The 18,202-nt window shown below is 30.8% G+C and overlaps 3 protein-coding genes across 3 annotated transcripts; 1 reads left to right on the top strand and 2 right to left on the bottom strand.

The window, feature by feature from the left end:
• The first annotated feature begins 2,451 nt into the window (after positions 1-2,451).
• Positions 2,452-8,916, top strand: LOC105133260 (SET domain-containing protein). The gene is made up of 16 exons (XM_011037177.1): positions 2,452-2,549; positions 2,703-2,793; positions 3,350-3,524; positions 3,611-3,716; positions 4,156-4,238; positions 4,536-4,562; positions 4,692-4,861; positions 4,993-5,079; positions 5,231-5,311; positions 5,485-5,549; positions 6,477-6,533; positions 6,777-6,848; positions 7,015-7,263; positions 8,040-8,155; positions 8,257-8,352; positions 8,561-8,916. The coding sequence occupies exons 1-16, from the start codon at positions 2,496-2,498 to the stop codon at positions 8,709-8,711; spliced, it is 1,680 nt and encodes a 559-aa protein (XP_011035479.1). The 5' UTR covers positions 2,452-2,495; the 3' UTR covers positions 8,712-8,916.
• An 84-nt stretch (positions 8,917-9,000) lies between these two features.
• Positions 9,001-10,049, bottom strand: LOC105133268 (uncharacterized). Its single transcript, XM_011037189.1, has 3 exons — positions 9,796-10,049; positions 9,496-9,707; positions 9,001-9,408 (listed from the first exon to the last, which is right to left on the bottom strand). The coding sequence occupies exons 1-3, from the start codon at positions 10,001-10,003 to the stop codon at positions 9,025-9,027; spliced, it is 804 nt and encodes a 267-aa protein (XP_011035491.1). The 5' UTR covers positions 10,004-10,049; the 3' UTR covers positions 9,001-9,024.
• A 3,472-nt stretch (positions 10,050-13,521) lies between these two features.
• LOC105138230 (UDP-galactose/UDP-glucose transporter 4-like) lies at positions 13,522-15,386 on the bottom strand. Its single transcript, XM_011044274.1, has 5 exons — positions 15,014-15,386; positions 14,772-14,800; positions 14,454-14,655; positions 13,817-14,059; positions 13,522-13,728 (listed from the first exon to the last, which is right to left on the bottom strand). The coding sequence occupies exons 1-5, from the start codon at positions 15,137-15,139 to the stop codon at positions 13,522-13,524; spliced, it is 807 nt and encodes a 268-aa protein (XP_011042576.1). The 5' UTR covers positions 15,140-15,386.
• Between the last annotated feature and the right edge of the window lie 2,816 nt (positions 15,387-18,202).

Genomic DNA, 18,202 nt, shown 5'->3' with positions numbered 1-18,202 from the left:
CAATAAAAAAATTTAATCATGAGCTTGAAAAATGATATATACTAGATGACATTTGATATCTTTTTAAAATATTGATACAGTAGCATACTAGATGATATTATTTTTCAAATATTGAGAAGTGACATATTAAATCAACCTTAGATTAACCTATTAATTCTATAACATAGGTTATGACATTGTGATATATTTATAGAAATATTTTTTTTAAAAAAAATCAAGGTCAATTATTAATAAATTCAATATTGAATGGTAAAATTTAAAAATAAGTAAATTAAAAAGGGGGGAAATCTATCCAATTCAATTTGAGTTAATCTATCAAACCTACAACTTAAGTTATGAGATATGAATGATCCCATAGAAAACAAATAAAAAAAAATATAAAGCTCAATTTCCAAACAACTTAATATTTGAGGATGAGATTGAAAAAAATAAATAAAAAGGAAGAAGATTGAGTTGTTAAAATATGAAATTGAAAAGGTAATTAGTTAAAAAAGACCTAAAAAATAAATCAAGTCAATCTGTCAAACTCGTAATTTAAATTATTAGACTAGAATAATACCATATAAAGCAAATAAAAAAATTATGAAGCCCGATTTAAAAAAATATTCAATTAAAAAATAACATAAAAAACCAACGTAGATAGTCTACTAAACTTATGATCTAAGTTAAAAGTTTAGGATAATCTATAGAAAGTAGATAAAATAAAATAAAATATAAAATTTAATTTTCAATAAACCCAAAGTTAAAAGATAAAATAAAAATAAAATTCAATTGGAAAAAAATGCCCAACAAAATAACATAAATCAACTTGTGATAACCTATTAAACTCACTATAGGGTCATATGTGTAAGACCCGTGATATGGCCCCATGAACTTAAACCTAAAGTTTAGTCTAAACCTAACTTAATTTTAAAGTGTCTAACATGTCAAATAAAAAATAAAAGGAAAGTCTTGTGAAACAAGTAAGGCATATCGATCAAAACTAAAAAAACATAAACACTTAATAAAATTCACTTGCCAACAAAAACTAAAAATCTAAAATAATATTAAAAATAAAAGGGTGAGTTCAACCAATTCAATAAGAGAATAACATTTAATATATAACTTATCTATTTATAAATATAAAGATTAGAACAAATACGCACACACATGCGTGCATGTATTAAACATAATAGCATATGGTAATGAAATACATGTCAAAAATTAAATAGCACCTTAAGGTGACCAATATGAGAAGATTAATTGTTACATATGTTAATGTCTTTCTCACCAGTCATGTATACAGATACAATTTTAACAAATGCTAACAATAACAAGATATCAAAAACCCATTATCCATGTAACAAACAATTTTACAAGACCTTTTGAAGGTTCATATTTAAAGGATTGGTTTGAAATTTTAGTAAAACATATAAAAACTCCCAACTTATTAATGAGAAAATAACTGTTTGTCGAATGATGCAACTTGATCAGCTTAATCCAAGAAAAATCTCATGATCACTAAAAGATTCACTTGGATTGTATAGATATGATGGATCAATAATTTTATATTTTTGCTCGGAATCTTTTTTATGAAAAGGTAACTAAAGATACGATAATGATTTAATATCTTTGGGTTCAGCCGAGTGCTGAGCCTTGATATATATAGAGCTAACAAGCTGTCAAATCTACTATTTATATAATCAATTAAGCGCTAAACCTAAACACATATGAGTTTAATAAACTCTTATATTTATTATTTTTAAATTCAACCAATTACTTAGCCACTATCTTTTTAAATATTAAGAATCTTGGGCTTTATAGTTATTATAATAAATCATAAATATTTTATTTTGATAAGTTAAGAATATGTTATTTATATTTTAACCTTTGTCTTTGGGGATGATGGAATCTATTTGAATAAAAAAAAATAATTTAAAATATATTTTTCAAGATACCGTTGAATAAATTCCAACCTCATTATTATCAAAACAATAATTTTACCGAAGACTCGTTATAGTACATAGTTTATCAAGTTAAAAATTCTACTCGAAAAAAGCAAAAATACCTATACAAAAAGGAAATATAGCTTGATTTGAAAGATAAATATATATTGGAATTGGAGAAAATTTCTGCAATTGACCAACGAAACAATACCTAGTCCTGTTTAACTTCTTGCTGTCAGAACATACAGCTTATACCTTAAACACAATATGCTTTGAGTTTTGAGTGAAAATTGCTTTGCCAGAAATTATATTTGACTCACAACGGAGCTAGCATCTTGAAATTTAACTATGTTGACAAAAATTATCCTCATCCCTGCACAATGCGAACAACGCGTCGCTCACTAATCATGAAGGCTGACCTACCAAGGCCAAAACGACGTGTGTCGTCATAACGACACTCGTCTATTCAGCACGGCGTGCTCGTTTGCTTATTTTCCGTTCCATCGTTTTAAACCGCATAAACCTCGAGTTTTCTACTTCCACCAAAAACCCCCCTAAGCAAATCAAACAATGGCCAGTGAAGAAGAAGCAGCAAAACTTGAAAGATTCCTTCAATGGCTCCAGGCAAATCAATACTCAAGCAACCCTCTTTCTTACCTTTTTGTTTCCGGTTTATATATATATATATAACATGACATTTCTCTTTGTGTTTGCCTTTATTTTATTTTTTATGTGGGATGTGTTTGTTTGAATTCAGGTGTGTTTGTTTGAATTCAGGTTAACAAGGTTGAACTAAGAGGGTGCAACATCAAATACTGTGGTCAAAATAAAGGCTTTGGTGTGTTTTCATCTAATGATGTCTCTGATGGTAATCAAAACCTTTTCATCAATCTCTACATTCATATTTGTGCGTTATACGGACTGGTTGTTGATTGAAAAAGGTGGCTTTTTTTGTAAATAAACTCATTCCTTTTCCCTAGTAAAGTATCAGTAAAATTAAGTAACTTTGGTTTTTTGTACTGGAGTAGAACGCTGAACAGTTCAGTATGCAGAAGTAAAAGAATTGGTTATTTTTTATTTATTTTTTTGTCGGGGGGGCTGGGGTTAATAGCAATAGGTTTATACATGAATGTAAATTGATACAGTGAGGCTGGCATTGCTATTGGATATCATGATGTCTTGAAATGTTACAGTATTCAGCAAAGTGGCAGTTAGCTGATATTTGCACTTGGCTGGAATTTTGGGCGTTATTGTCAGGCATGTTAAGGAAATGAATTTTTGGTTGCTATGTGGAAAGAATACTAGTAAAATAAAGAATAAAGATTCTTTTCTTCTTATATATATATATTTATATTTATATATTGTCATTGTGAAAATGTTTGAATTGAATGATTTTACTCGGAAACTTTCTTGGAAAAATGCAGGGGTTCTACTTGTTGTTCCACTAGATCTAGCAATAACTCCTATGAGAGTGTTACAAGATCCCTTTATTGGACCTGAGTGTAGATCTATGTTCGAAGAAGGAGAAGTTGATGACAGGTTTTTGATGATTCTATTTCTAATGTTAGAGCGCCTTCGAAATAATTCGTCTTGGAAACCGTATGCATCGATTACACTTGCTTATTTTTGGGTTAGAATTTTTTTTTTCAGGGTGGTTTGGGTTTATTCAGTTTACATTGTATTAGGTACCTTGACATGCTTCCCACCACCTTTGGAAATCCACTCTGGTTTACTGATGATGAGCTTTTGGAGTTGAAGGGGACAACACTATATCGGGCAACTGAATTACAGGTCACACATGTTTTTGCATGTCCTGTGTTACACTGATTGGATAGTTGGGTTATGTATGACACTGTATATAATGGTGTCAGTTCAAGAAGATAGGTTCTGTCAGGCTGTCACAACTTATAGTTTCACCTACAATATCAAAGCATCTACTGCCACTTCGATGCTACTGATCTCCTCAACTTATTTCAAGATGATGATTATAATGATTCCTAAAGCATGCTGGTGCTTCCAATTATGTGGTGATTATTGATTTATCTGAACACTTGATCTTACCTTTACTGTTAACCTAAATTACAAAACATCGTTTCTAATTCTAGGTGGTTTGATATTGGACTTTTGTATAATTCATGGGATTGATATTTCATGTATATTTTGGTTTGAATGATTGTGCCTTGACCTGGACTCCATATAACTTGATGAAAGACATACCTATACATTGCAGAGAAAAAGGTTGTTGTCTATGTATGAAGACAAGGTGAAGGGCTTGGTGCAGAAACTTCTAATTCTAGATGGGGATTTAGAAAGGTAAGCTCAGCTTCCAAATTGGCTAATTATTTTTTGTTTGTTGTTATTGGTACTGAAGTTTGAACCTTGGTTGATTGATGAAAAATATAACACCCAACCCCCAGAGCTAGGAGCTCTGGTTACAAATTGGCAATTACTACTTAACTCTTCATATTTTCCTGGTTGAGCATAAGTGCATAACTGGGCTATCATAGGCATTTAGACACACAAATGGTAAACTTATTACACTCAATGTGAGTTAAGAATGGCATCATCTTCTACAAAAAAATTGATATTTGTTATTGCTTCTTTTGCCAGTGAGGTGTGTTTTGAAGATTTCCTTTGGTAAGTATCTTCCAAATTACTTCTTTTTGTTGGATATTTTGTATTATGCCTTGGCATTTCCTTGACATAAACCCACTCTTGTTCCTACCACTTTTGCTGGCTAATTTTGCACTCTTTCCATCATGCTAGGGCAAATTCAGTATTTTGGGCACGTGCTTTGAACATTCCCTTTCCACGTTCTTATGTGTTTCCACAAGTTCAAGAGGATCAGGACAGTCAGTCTTCACTTAGCATTGACTCTGGGGTTTCCCATAGTGATATTTCTGCTGGAGACTTGACTGACAGGAAGGATGAAGAAAGTATGGTAATTTTTTTCAGTTTTTAGTTCTCCATGATATCATTATCTCTCCTGATTAGCTACTTGAATCAAGGAATTGCTGGTGCATGTTCTTGTTCCTATCAAACTAAGCTAAGGCACTTCTTATATCAGGATCCAAGGTTCCTGGAGTTGATGGCCAGTTCAATGAGACTGTCTGGGTGGAGGGCCTTGTTCCTGGCATTGATTTTTGCAACCATGGTATGCCAGTTGTTTAGTAATTCCAATTATCTTTAACTAGTATGTTGTTTGAGTTTACTTGAATAAAAATTAATTTTTTTTCCTTATTATCTGTCATAGTGAAGTGACATTCTATGTGTTATTTGTCATTTGGTTGAACATGACTGTTTAGATCTGAAGGCGGTGGCAACATGGGAGGTTGATGGAACAGGAATGACTGCTGGAGTTCCTCACTCCATGTACCTTCTTTCTGGTAGTATTCTTAACGGTTCCAAGAGGATTATTTGTATATTAGTGCCTAAGTCTTTTGTTAATTTAAAATCAAACATGAGTAGCTGATGGTCTGAACTTTATGAATTTAACTATGTCTGACTATAGAGATTTCTTGTTTTTCTCATGACATTTTTGCCCATCTCACTCGGAAAGCTGAAAAAACTCCCTTCCAAATGGAGAAAGAAGTTACCATCAGCTATGGCAACAAGGGAAATGAGGTACTTCCTTTTGGCACTCAGAGGACGTGCCTAGGTATTTGTTAATTGTGTTTTTCTCTTCCAACTCTTGACACCTCTTTATTATGTCAAGATGATTAGTTTGTTGAGATATTGCATTTAGCTATGCTATATAGTGCCTGGGAGCATAATCTGGATTCATCTTTCTAAACTGGACAGGAAATGGTAATTATTGTGTCGAAACCTCTTTTAACTCAATGGGGACACTTCTTTTTAGCAAATATGTCTTTAGCAATTTAACTTCGCATTGTACATGACCTTGGCACAATCATTTAGCGTGGGAATGCTTACACTCATCCGGGGAAACCTTCTTTTAACTTGTTGATCTACTGTTTCACTCTAGTTTTGCTATTGCATCCTTTATGTTGAGTTGCCTGCTATGATTTCTGTTTTCTTGCTTATCATTCATATGAGTTTTGTTTGATTATGAGCCATGCAAATCCCTTTTTAACATTATGGATAGGTATTGTATGAATTATGCTGATGATTCGAATCACATATAGTGTTTAAAATTTACATCTCAGAAAAGTATTGTCTCCGGTTTTGTTTGATTATGAGCCATGCAAATCCTTTTTTAACATTATGGATAGGTACTGTATGAATTATGCTGACGATTCGAATCACATATAGTGTTTAAATTTTTCATCTCAGAAAAGTATTGTCTCCATGAATCCTTGTATTGGAAGTTAGTGTGCCTCCATTCCTGCTTCTCTGTGGTGCATAAATCAAAATATTCTTATTTGGAGCATTATATCTTCCAGCTACCTGTCATTTGTCTAGATTTTCTTCTGCTCACAATACATGTTGCTCTTCGTAACTGGGGTGCGTTTTTTGGAATGATGTTACACTACCATCTTTGAAGCTTCAATTACCCATTCAAGTGACAGGAATTACTTTGCCTTGATGCAGGAGTTACTGTACCTTTATGGATTTGTCATTGATAACAATCCGGATGAATATCTTATGGTAATGCCACTTTTGTGAATTTTTGTTGCTTGTGCACTTTTTATTTGTGGCCAGTTGTCAATGTGACTATATTTAAGCACAGCTCAAGCAAAAGAATTAACTTGTGATATTTTGGATGTTCAAGTGGATTTTGCAACTCCGATGTTGTTCTTGTTCTGTTAGGACAATATTTTATGCTAGATGTTGGCAGCATATTGTAATGAATGGATCAAGTTTGAGAACTTGCATGTGTAACGTATGCAGGTCCATTATCCTGTAGAGGCAATTCAGAATGTTCCCTTTGCTGACTCCAAAATGCAGCTTCTTGAAGCACAGGTCAGCATTTCTCGACCTTCTTTTTTTATCGATAGTGTTTCTTTGCTTTTATTCAAGTGAATTTGGAACTTTAAAAGTTATTTAACACATCCAGGGAGTTACGTCTCCTGCTGTTTCCACTTACAAAATAAATTTGTGTTGCTGATAAAACTGGTTTCCATTACAGAAAGCTGAAATGCGGTGTCTTTTACCTAAACGCTTGCTGGCTCATGGCCTTTTCCCAGCAGGCACAGCAAGTAATGATGACAATGGTAAGGGAAAAGCAGAGAAAATTTGCAGCTTCAGTTGGAGTGGTCAGCGCAGGATGCCGTCCTATGTAAATAAGCTGGTCTTTCCTGAGGAATTTTTAACTACATTGAGGACCATAGCCATGCAGGAAGATGAGCTGTTTAAGGCTTCTTCATTTCTTGAAGAGGTACGGTTTCTCTTCTCTTCAGAGACATCTTTTCAATTATTTGATACTTTGTTTTTCAGCTCCTATGAGCAATTAATTTAAAATAGTTTTCAAATGATGCTGCTATTCCATCAACATTGTAGTATAGTGAATGGGTTCTTTGAATCTCTGGTCTGAAGAAAGTATACTGTATAAGGTTACTTGTTTCAGGATTGTTTTTGTTTTCTTCTAATTAGCTGCATTCAATTTCGGATATACAGAAGAATCAGTAGATTGATGCTCTCTTTTTCATTAAATATTAAAGATATCATCCAACTTTCAATTTCAGATATACAGAAGAATCAGTAGATTGATGCTCTCTTTTTCATTAAATATTAAAGATATCATCCAACTAAGAATGCTCTGCTTTTCATTTAATATTAAAGATGAATACAGAAGAATCAGTAGATTGATGCTCTCCTTTTCATTTAATATTAGATATGTCATCTAACTAAGAAATTATGGATCTATTAAAAAGGAGTAATTGAAGGCGGGTTTTTAAATTTGCATATTCTACCAGTTGGGCCTAAAAATGATCATCATTCGACCATCAAATGCTGCTGCCATTCCAGCAACCCTGCTGTCATAAATGAATATCTGTCGAAGAAAGTCTAATGTATTCAAGATTACCTGGGATTATATGCTTCCTTGTTATTAGAGCTTTAATCATTTATGGCAGGAGACAGAACATGTTTCTGTTAATTGGATTAAAAATATGTCAAGTTTTCATTGCTGAACCTTTTGCTTTTGCCTAAAAGCTTGTAGGGTCTGAAGGGGTGAGGCAACCAACAGATACAGAAGTTAGAACAGCAGTATGGGAGGCTTGTGGAGATTCTGGAGCTCTACAATTGCTTTTTGATCTTCTTCAAACTAAGTAACCACTGAAATCCATATAATTAAATTCATAAAATATAATCTTGAAGACTTAAGACTCGGATCTGTCATAACTCGTTAAATTTAATTTCTGTGTACAAGGGTGATGAATCTTGAAGAAAATTCTGGAACTGAAGACTGTGATACCGAGCTGCTTGAAAAGGCCCAGGATGTGAAAAGCATTGAACAGTGTGAAAGGTATGAGATTGATTAGGTTTATCCTATTATCTAGGTGAACTGCTGCATTTGCTGATTTGTTTATTACTTACGTATTCACTAAACTTTCCAAGTAGTTTCCCCTCCATGGCTCCATCACCTTGCTTGATATCTTGCTTTTTTGAACTTCCAGTCATCATTTTTCATCGAGGAAATCATGCACATTTATGTTTCTTTTGCATTTCTGCAGCAAGGATACGGATGAATCAGGCCATTACAAATTCATGAGCAGAAACAGGTGGTCAAGTATAGTATATAGAAAAGGGCAAAAGCAACTCGCCAGATTATTCCTGAAGGAAGCAGAGCACGTCTTGCACTTATCTTTGAGCGAAGGAGAGTGAGAGATGATTTTCTTTTACCAAAATTCGTGTTTTCACTTCTATATTTGGCCTAAGTTGGACAACAGTTTTGTTAACCATTCACCTTGTCATCTCTCAATCATGTTTGATCATTGTTTTTTCAAGAATAATAAAGCTGTTGATAGACCAATTCTACTTTATCTACTAGAAAGTCTACTGAAGCGAAATTCGTAATGGAAGTTTCATTTGAGAACCGTTCATACAAACCATCAAAATCATAACTTCCTAGTCTAGTTAGCTTCATTGCCCTTTTAACTTCGGCAAAATGCTTGTCAGAACTAAAAACCCAGCATTTTCAGTCAACTAGCCCAGCTACATTCCTTAGCGTCCACCCGATAGCATAAGCCGCAGCAGCAGCGAAGGCACCATTGCCTACGGTGATGAATACAGACAGCACATAATTTTGTCCAGTTATCTTTGCCTTCGCTATTCCAAGAACTGCCAAGGCTAAGATAGCCATGAAACAAGCACCAATAAACTTCATTGTTTCATCGTTAGTAAAAGGGATTAGGACAACGAAAGAGAGGAGTGGTAAACAGCCAAACACAAGGAAAGCCACTAAGGTAATAAGACCATTCTTCCATGGCTTCTCCTCTTCATCAGGTGGTGTCATCCCTTTTTCCGTGGTCATTTTCTCATCTACTAGGATGTCTTTGTACTTTGCAAATATCTCCACCACCTAGTACCAAATAGGCAAACATAAGTACTCTCACTTCAACTTAATTGTTTATAGCCAAAACTGTACAAGGGAAAGAGAAGGTTGTACCGTGGCTGCATCATTAATGTCCATCCCAAGTTGCTGATATTTTCGGACCAACTCCTGCCTCTGAGCCTTCCCATGGTTAGTGACATCCCATTCTGTCACTGCCCTCTCTTTGGCAGCCACATCCTTCTCAGTGCTACTAGACACATAATCTCCGAACCCCATTGATATCCCATCTGCCACCAGGTTTGCAAATCCAAGCACCAACACATCCACTACAGGGAAACAGAATCATGATTAATAACTAATCAAATTTTAGATAAAAACAAGCATCATACATGCATACAAGATAATGTTAATTACCAGTGGAGCTGTGAGTGGCAGAGATGGAAGAAATGAGAGAGAAGCAAGTGATAATGGCATCCAGTCCTGCATAGACAACACTCTTCACATACTCTCCTTTCCATGGTTCTTTTGGTCTTCCTTCTTCTACTTGCCCACTTCTATTTCCTCCATCTTCTGCCCTTAGCAACCTTGTAGTAGTGTATGTGCCTCCAGCATTGCCAGCCATTTTTTCAGTACTGCTGCTGCTGCTACACAATATCAAGATTTTACTGTTTATGATGTGATATTTTTTCAATGCTATATTAATGTTACTGTCCAGATTTGATTGATGATCATTTAAGCGAGGAGTTGGGAATGGAATATTTTGCTGTTTATGATGTGATATTTTTTCAATGCTATATTAATGTTACTGTCCAGATTTGATTGATGATCATTTAAGAGTGGAGTTGAGAATGTAATAGAAATTAATGTATTAAAATAATATTTTTTTTATTTTTTAAAATTTATTTTTAATATTAATATATTAAAATGATTTAAAAATATTTAAAAATAAAATTTAAATAGAAAAATAAATATTAGAAAACGAGGTTTTGACTGCATTGCCATCGCCTCCAAAAAAGGCAAAAGTGTTCGTGTCACCTTGCATGTTTGTGCTTTGACACGTGGTGAAAAGAGAACATGTTATCCGTCAAAGCTCGAGATATTCAATGGCTTTTATTTATGAAGAACCAAAAGGACAAAATGGCTTCGAGTTTTTACAAAAGTGCCAATGTTGCCTGCAGCGTGCATCTTGTCATTGTACAAACAATGTGGTTTATAAGGATTATTTTTTTAATTAGCACAATAAAATAAAAATATTAATGAAATAGTATATTTGAAAAAAATTTAGATAAAATAGCCTAGTTTATATATGTTTTAAATTGAAAATGAGATAGTTATAGCTTGTTTCTATTCAAAATACTAACTTTTGAAAAATTAAATAATCAAGAAAAAAAATTTAGAAACACATCAAAACTCTAATTACAATGTCACTAGTACCATACAAAATTAGATGAGATAAATCCAATGAAATCATTAAATATCAACAATAATGATATGAATAGGTAATATTTGTCGCTAAAAACAAGTGAGTCACATATCATTTTTGGATAACAAATATGACACACTTGGGTCTTTATTGATAATCTTCTTTAATATTATTGGATTTATTTTGTTAATATCTTTTTAATAGTGCCAATGATGTCTTAATTGAAGTTTCATTGTATCTCCATGTCTTTTTTTTTCTTCTATTTTCTCCTTTCTGGTCCATTTAATAATTTTTTTAGAAGTTTTATTCTATAACAGCAAACTATAAATATTATATTTCTTAATTATGACATGTACAATCTATACTTTTCAACTGTACTATTTCACAATCTTTTTTTTTTTTAAAAAAAAATGCTAATAAGCAAAAATAGTATCCAAGTTTCTTAAGAAATAAGAGCTACTAGGTTATTGATTGTCCTATGATATTTTTTAACCTAAAAAAAATATTTAGGCCACAGTAACTTTTTTATATTGTTATTAAATTTAAGATAATGATCAAACTTGAAAAGTTTCAATTAAATTTTTTATTTTTTAACTTGAGTTTCAAATTAAATCAAGTGAAAATTTGTCTCACTGTAATCTTGTCAACTTGGTAGGTTTAAATAAAAAAACCTAAAAGGAAAAAAAGAGAAACAATTAGGCTAATTCTAGTTTACTTGTCAAACCAACGACCTGGGTTATAGACTTTATTAGATTTAATTATTTTTTTACTTTATTTTATGATAAAAATATGAAAATTAATTCACAATTAATAAAAAATTAAAGAATAATTTTTTAAAAAAATAAAAAAAAATCAATAAAAACTCAATATTAAATGCAAGAATGGGGAAAAAAATCAAATGATAAAAAAAATAAAGTGCAAAAAAAAAAAAAAAAAAAAAAAACAAAGAGCTAAACAAATAAGCTAAAAACAAGGGTTCAAGAAACACTAGGAATGATAAGTTTCATTGCTTAAAAATCACCCAACCATTAACTTTCTTTCTCTTTGTCATTTTAATATTAATTTCTCTCTCATCTCTTTAGCTTCATAATTGAAAAAAAAAATATTGGGTCAAAATAAAATTTGTTGTTAAAGTGTTGTTAGCCACATATTTTCTTTCTGTTTTATATGTAGTTATTTATCTTTAATAGTTAAATTCTTTTCATAATTTCAAGCCTTCTTTCTTATTATTAGGCTATAAAATGAAATATTTGAAAGAAAAAAACATTTGAAAATGAGAAAAAAAATTCAATTGTCCCATTTTGCACCGAGTAGGGAAACAACTTTTAGATGTTTTGCGAACTAGATCGTTATCATTGGAACATGCTAAGTTATAGGTGGATCAAAGTTTTTTAATATAAAATAATATCTAAACATTACTAATATATTTTCAAGTAAATAATAATTTGATCATGAATTCAAAATTTGATGTATATTATATAAAATATTTTTTAAATAATGTGAATATGACATATTAGGAGATTTTGTTTTTTTAATATTTAAATGAGGACATATTGAATCGATCCTGATCAATTAAAGTTAACGTATTAAATCCATAACATATATCATGAGATCATAATAATTTCATATAAAATTAATTATGAAAATTAATTTTTAATCAACTCAGTGTTGAAAAATATTTAATTTAAAAATAACACAAGTCAACAAAATGATAACCCGATCACGAGATTGTGATAACCATATAGAAAGAAAATAAAAAAAATCTTATAACATAAAATTTCAAATCAACTCATTATTGGAAGATGAAATTAAAAAATAAAATTAATTAAAAAAATTCAAGTTAACTTATCAAATTCATGATCTGAATTATAGATTAGAATAACTTATAGAAAGCAAAATAAAAAAATTATGAAACTCAATATTGTTAATTGAATTTTTTTTTTATGAAATTGTGATAACTACATAAAAAGAATACTTTAAAAAAAATATAAAATTCAATTATTAAATAATCTAATATTAAAAAATAAATTAAAAACTAACTAAATAAAAAAAGAGGCATAATATTTTTTTTAAATAATTACAAAATGAAGAAAAAACTTTTTTAAAAAAGGCGGCAGCACTATTTATCTATGCCTTTTTAGTTTTTGTAATGATTAAATAATAAAGGCATGAATTGAAATTTGGTGATTTTTTATTTTTATTTTTCTAAAGCTGTACAATACCAAAATATAAATGGAGAGAGAGAATTAAACTAATTCATCTTTGTTTTAATAAAAACTCCCCGATATTGCATAAAAACATTATATTATGATTATAAAGCATACTAAAAGTCTAAAATAACTCTAGAACACAATAAATATTAAAATCCCTTTTACTCTGTAAAATGCTCTTAACTATGATTTGACATTTTTTTGCTTGCAATCTGTCCAGAAAAGAGAATGTTCACCTTATAAAAATGAAAATACAAATACTTTATGAAATGTTCAAAGCTAACATTTTAACTTAACCGTCAGAATCTTACGTAAAAACACTTAATTTGGAAAAAAAACATAGCTTAAATTAAACCTTTTTAATTCTACACCAATGGCCTTTTCTCTTCATCCCCTACAGCTTCAATTTCTAATTGAAATACTCTCTCTTCTACATCATTTGTAGAAGGTTCCTCGATCTTAGCCTTTTTAGTGAACGAGGATGAGCTCCTCTTGTAAGGATTTTTGTCAGGCAAAAGTTTCAACCCATGTGTACGTTTTTGTCGGGATAAAGAATTGTGAACTATACGTTAAGGTGGGAAAAACAATAAAACTGCTTGGTATGTCAATTACCTGCGAGCATGAGTTCCATGCTTTGAACAGTTCTCCTGTCAAAACCATGGGAGGGATCAAGAAAGGCAAGCCTACCACACTTGAGCAAAACAACATCTCCATCTGTGCATAGAAAGAAAGAAAAAAACATGAATTCCATGCCTTTTTCTTCACATTGAAGCACAAGTAGGAAAATCCTCTTGCTCATCACCTGTGTTGTTTCAGGACTCAAGGTAAAGATAGCTTCTTGCAAGTTACCAAGAAAAGCATCCATGATCAGGGCACCAGATATCATCAAAACACCAATGATGCTGAAATTAGGTGAAGTTTTTGCATCTGCTAAAGTGAAAATGATCAGACCTGCAACTAAAAGTAGCGCAGATGCATATTCATGAGCTGGGTATTTGCGTCTCAGACCCGGTATGAATGCACCCATTACCATCACTGGAAGAACCTGCGGAGCCAGAATATATAGACCACGAGAAATATCAGCCAACTTAATCATTTTCTTGGCTTAATTTACTAATTGTAGTTGAAAACTCAAGTGGTTATTTATAGTAAAGACTCCATACAGTGATAATATGGGTCTCATGCATTTTGATTCGAACAAAAAACAGCACCGATGTTCAGACTCCATTGACAACTAACCATTTATTTTAGGGGCCTACCTCATTTTTTTTTCACAGACAGACAGGATCAAATTCTAAATACTCGTACAAAACGTTCATTTTCATTTAATTTGCTTTTGCAATTGAAGATCACAGAGCTATTATTCTGCTGTATTTGGCATTAACCAGCCTAATTAAGGATCACAGAAGTATTATTCTGTTGGCATGAATCAGTCCTACCTTGGTGGATTTAAACATGATCTGTGCAGGGTAATTAAGAAAAGCCAGAGACCCCTTGGTGAGTCCATGGGAACCCATGAGAACTGCAGAGAGCTTGACATAAGTCTTCCATGGATTCACCATTTGCTTGGGAGTAAAGCCTTGGAGATAAATCAGGAAAACATATACAAAGCTTTGAACAAATGTAAAGTACCAGCCATAGCTGCAAGAATGGAAGACCACCTGTCATTTATAATAACAAAACTAACAAATAGTTCACAGATAAACATATCAAAAAAATTGCCTAAGGAACATGGTAAAAGAAAGGTAAAAGCCTACCTGAACTGAAGCCTGTTGTACACATATTCCTGAAATCGAGAAAAAGAGTGAAAAAGAGCAATCTTTTAGTCCTATGAAGCAGTTTTAACGAACCATAAGATTCAAACTTTAACCTCACTTTGGCTGCTCAGAAACAAATTAAAGAAAGCAAAAAAAGAAGAAGCTGGAATTCCAAGTTTGGCTTTCTTTTCTTTCCAATTCCCAGAAACCAAACAGAGTATGCAATGAAACGGAGAAAGTACCTCACATATGCCGTTAACAAGATAGCCAAAGAAAAACCCAGAAGAGCAAATGAAGAATTGTTTCCATCTTGGCCTATCAGTCAGAGAAATTCCAAACAAAGTCCGTTCTTGCTCTTCATTCTTCATTGCTATCTTTCTCTCTGTTACTTCTCGCTCGTTTTGAACTCAAGAAAAGCTATAACCAAACTAAGCAAAGGCTTGAAAATGGAGTCTGTTCATCAACTTGATTGTACAAACATTTGCATGTCACCTTACCAGAACTACAAGGAAATGTAATGTGGTGTGAATGATCAAGGCTTAGCTTTTGCAATATATATATGTATATATAGTATATACATGTAGAGAGAGAGAGAGAGAGAGAGAGAGATTTCCTTAAATTTCTCTTTACATTTTCCAGGAAAGGTTTTTACAGGGAGGAATCAGAGTGATTATTATCTTATTGATGTCTTTATCTTTGGATTAAAGGGTTAATTGGATGTTATCATGGGTCCCATAACGATGCTTTATTTTATTTTTGGTACCGTTCTGATTGATGGCGATTTCCTTGTAAGGATCACATGTTAATTATTGGTAGGTTCCATTGCCTATGGAGGGAGATTCCACGGTGGAGGATTTGAGCTGAAAATATGATATTAATTATTTTTTAAAGTATTTATTATTTAAAAATATATTAAAATAAAAACATTTATTTTTTATATCAGTACATAAAAAAATTTAAAATATATATATAAAAAATATTAATTTGAAGATTTATTTATTTCCTTTATTTAGCATATTTTTTTTATTTATAATTTACAATTTCACTTTATCCCTAAGCTTTAATACTAGAATGCAAAAGTTACATATAATTTTGACAAATTAGTCCATAAATGAAGGTTCTTTTTTCTTTTCTAACGCCTAATATTTTATGTATTTATATGACATGGAAAAATCAATTCTTTATTCAGTGATAAAAAAAAAACTACTAAAATATTTAATCACGAACGATATATATATATATTTTTATTAATTTTACTAACTGGATCTTATTAGAAACGTTGGAAAACTCTAATTGATCCCTAAATCTTGAATTTCTCTCTCGAGTAATTCTCCTTTTGAAATAAATAAATCCCCTTTTCTTACATCTATTTTTTTATTCACAATCTTATATTGTTTTTAATGTTTAACATGTTTTTTCCATATAATAATTAAGATTATCATACAGTCTTTTTCAAAATATAAAAAATTATAACGAACCATTATGAAAAAGTAGCATGCACGCACTCGTTTTTATGCTTTATTTAAAATATTTTTTATGTTTATCATTTTTAATATTTATGTGAACAATAAAAGGCTATGGACAGTAATTGACCAAACTGGGAAAAAGAAAACATCGGTTCAATACTAAGTTAAAAATAATAAAAACACAAGATGGTTCCGGTTTTTTGTTGGTTACGGATCTAATCACTCTCTCGTAATTTGGCATTTGTGTGGTCTATGAGCGTGACACCGTGTCGTTTTCCTTCCAATCAAGGACGGCATTGTCGCAAAGTAGTTCAAAAATGTCCAAAACTCGAAGGTTTAAAACTCAAATTTAAGAATTAACAAAATAAAATCATTATAGCTAAACTCATAAAATATTATTTATTTTAATAATATTAATTTTATGATTTTTATTTTATTTTTTATCATTTTTTAAATTTTATTCTTTAATATTATACTATTTTAAAAATTATATTTTGTATTTTTTTCCTTTCAATTATATACTAGTCCTATAAATTTTTTTATTTTTGTTGATCTAGTTCTAAAACAATATGTTAAAATTGAGATTTTGTAAAAAAAATATATTTATTTTTTATAGATTTATCTTGATCTTATAATCTTGTCGTAGATCTAACAGATTAACTCGATTTGATTCGGGTTAGTTATTATTTTAATTTTATTTATTTTTTAATTAAATCTTTTTAATTTAGATATATATATATATATATATATATATATATTTTCTATAGAATTATTACAATCTCTAATCTACTCATGAGTTTGGAAAGTTGACCAGAATTGACTTAATTAATTTTTTTAAGTTTTTTTTATTGAATATTTTTTTAAAACAATTCCATCCTTCAATAACTTATTATTTTTCTTCTTTTTTTTACAGTTTTTTTTTCTTTAATATTAAATTGTTTAAAAATTAAATTTTATAATTTTTTTCAATTTGTTTTTTGTATAATTACTCTAATCTCATGAATTTTTTCCCTCAACTTCAATCTTCAGTATTGAAACAGTTGGAAAACTATCTCAAATATAGATTTATTTTATATATTTTTATTCAAATATTTTTTTCTCCATTATCTTTTTTTTTCTATTTTCTATATTTACCCATATAAAATTTGAACTTTGAAGACGTAAAATAATACACCACAGTGTTCAATAATGTTAAATTTTGGTTTTACAATTTATAAGAACAAATTCTGACTTTCCATTACCATCATAGACCGGATCATAAAGGAGAGAGAAATGTAAAAAATACATTTTTAATAAGAGAGATAATTCTTATTATTTTTTGACAGGATCACAGACCGGATCAATTAGTCATGCACGGTTAAAATACTTGATTGGTTCACCGGGATATTCAAACAGAGTGATTTTGGATAGAAGTTGTGTTTTAAAATATATTATTTTATTTTTTATAAACATAATCTAAAAAAATTTAAAAACTCAAAAATAAAAAATACTGTTGAACTGCATTGTCACGAAACCGATTTACCAGGACTGCAAGAGCACCATGATCATAGCCTGAGGCTCTAATATATATGAGAGGGGCAACCTCTCTTAGCCAACCCTACCTCTCTCTTAGAAGTCAAAACTCAACCTTCAAACTATCACACCAGAACTAATACTTACCTCGCTAGATATAGGAACTAGTCATCTAAAATCTCATACAAAAAAGATTTTGTTTTCAGTATGAAAAGCTTGTTTGAATATGTATAATTATTGAAAAATAAATATTGATTTATTTATCAATTTAAGGGTTATTTATGATATGATAAGGAGTTTGGAAGTTAAATAAAATATAAAAAAAAAATTACAGTCGTGTTGAGTTGGGAATATATATATATCTATTAAAGAGGTAATTAAAGCAAATATTTGTTACTATTTCCTAACAAATAAAAAATGAATTATTGAAGATCGTCAATAAATTATTTTAAT

Source organism: Populus euphratica, unplaced genomic scaffold, assembly GCF_000495115.2.
Source record: "Populus euphratica unplaced genomic scaffold, PopEup_1.0 scaffold2.1, whole genome shotgun sequence".
Classification (NCBI taxonomy): domain Eukaryota; kingdom Viridiplantae; phylum Streptophyta; class Magnoliopsida; order Malpighiales; family Salicaceae; genus Populus; species Populus euphratica.
Note: the sequence above shows the minus strand (reverse complement) of the source record. Positions and strands in the feature narration are given on the sequence as shown.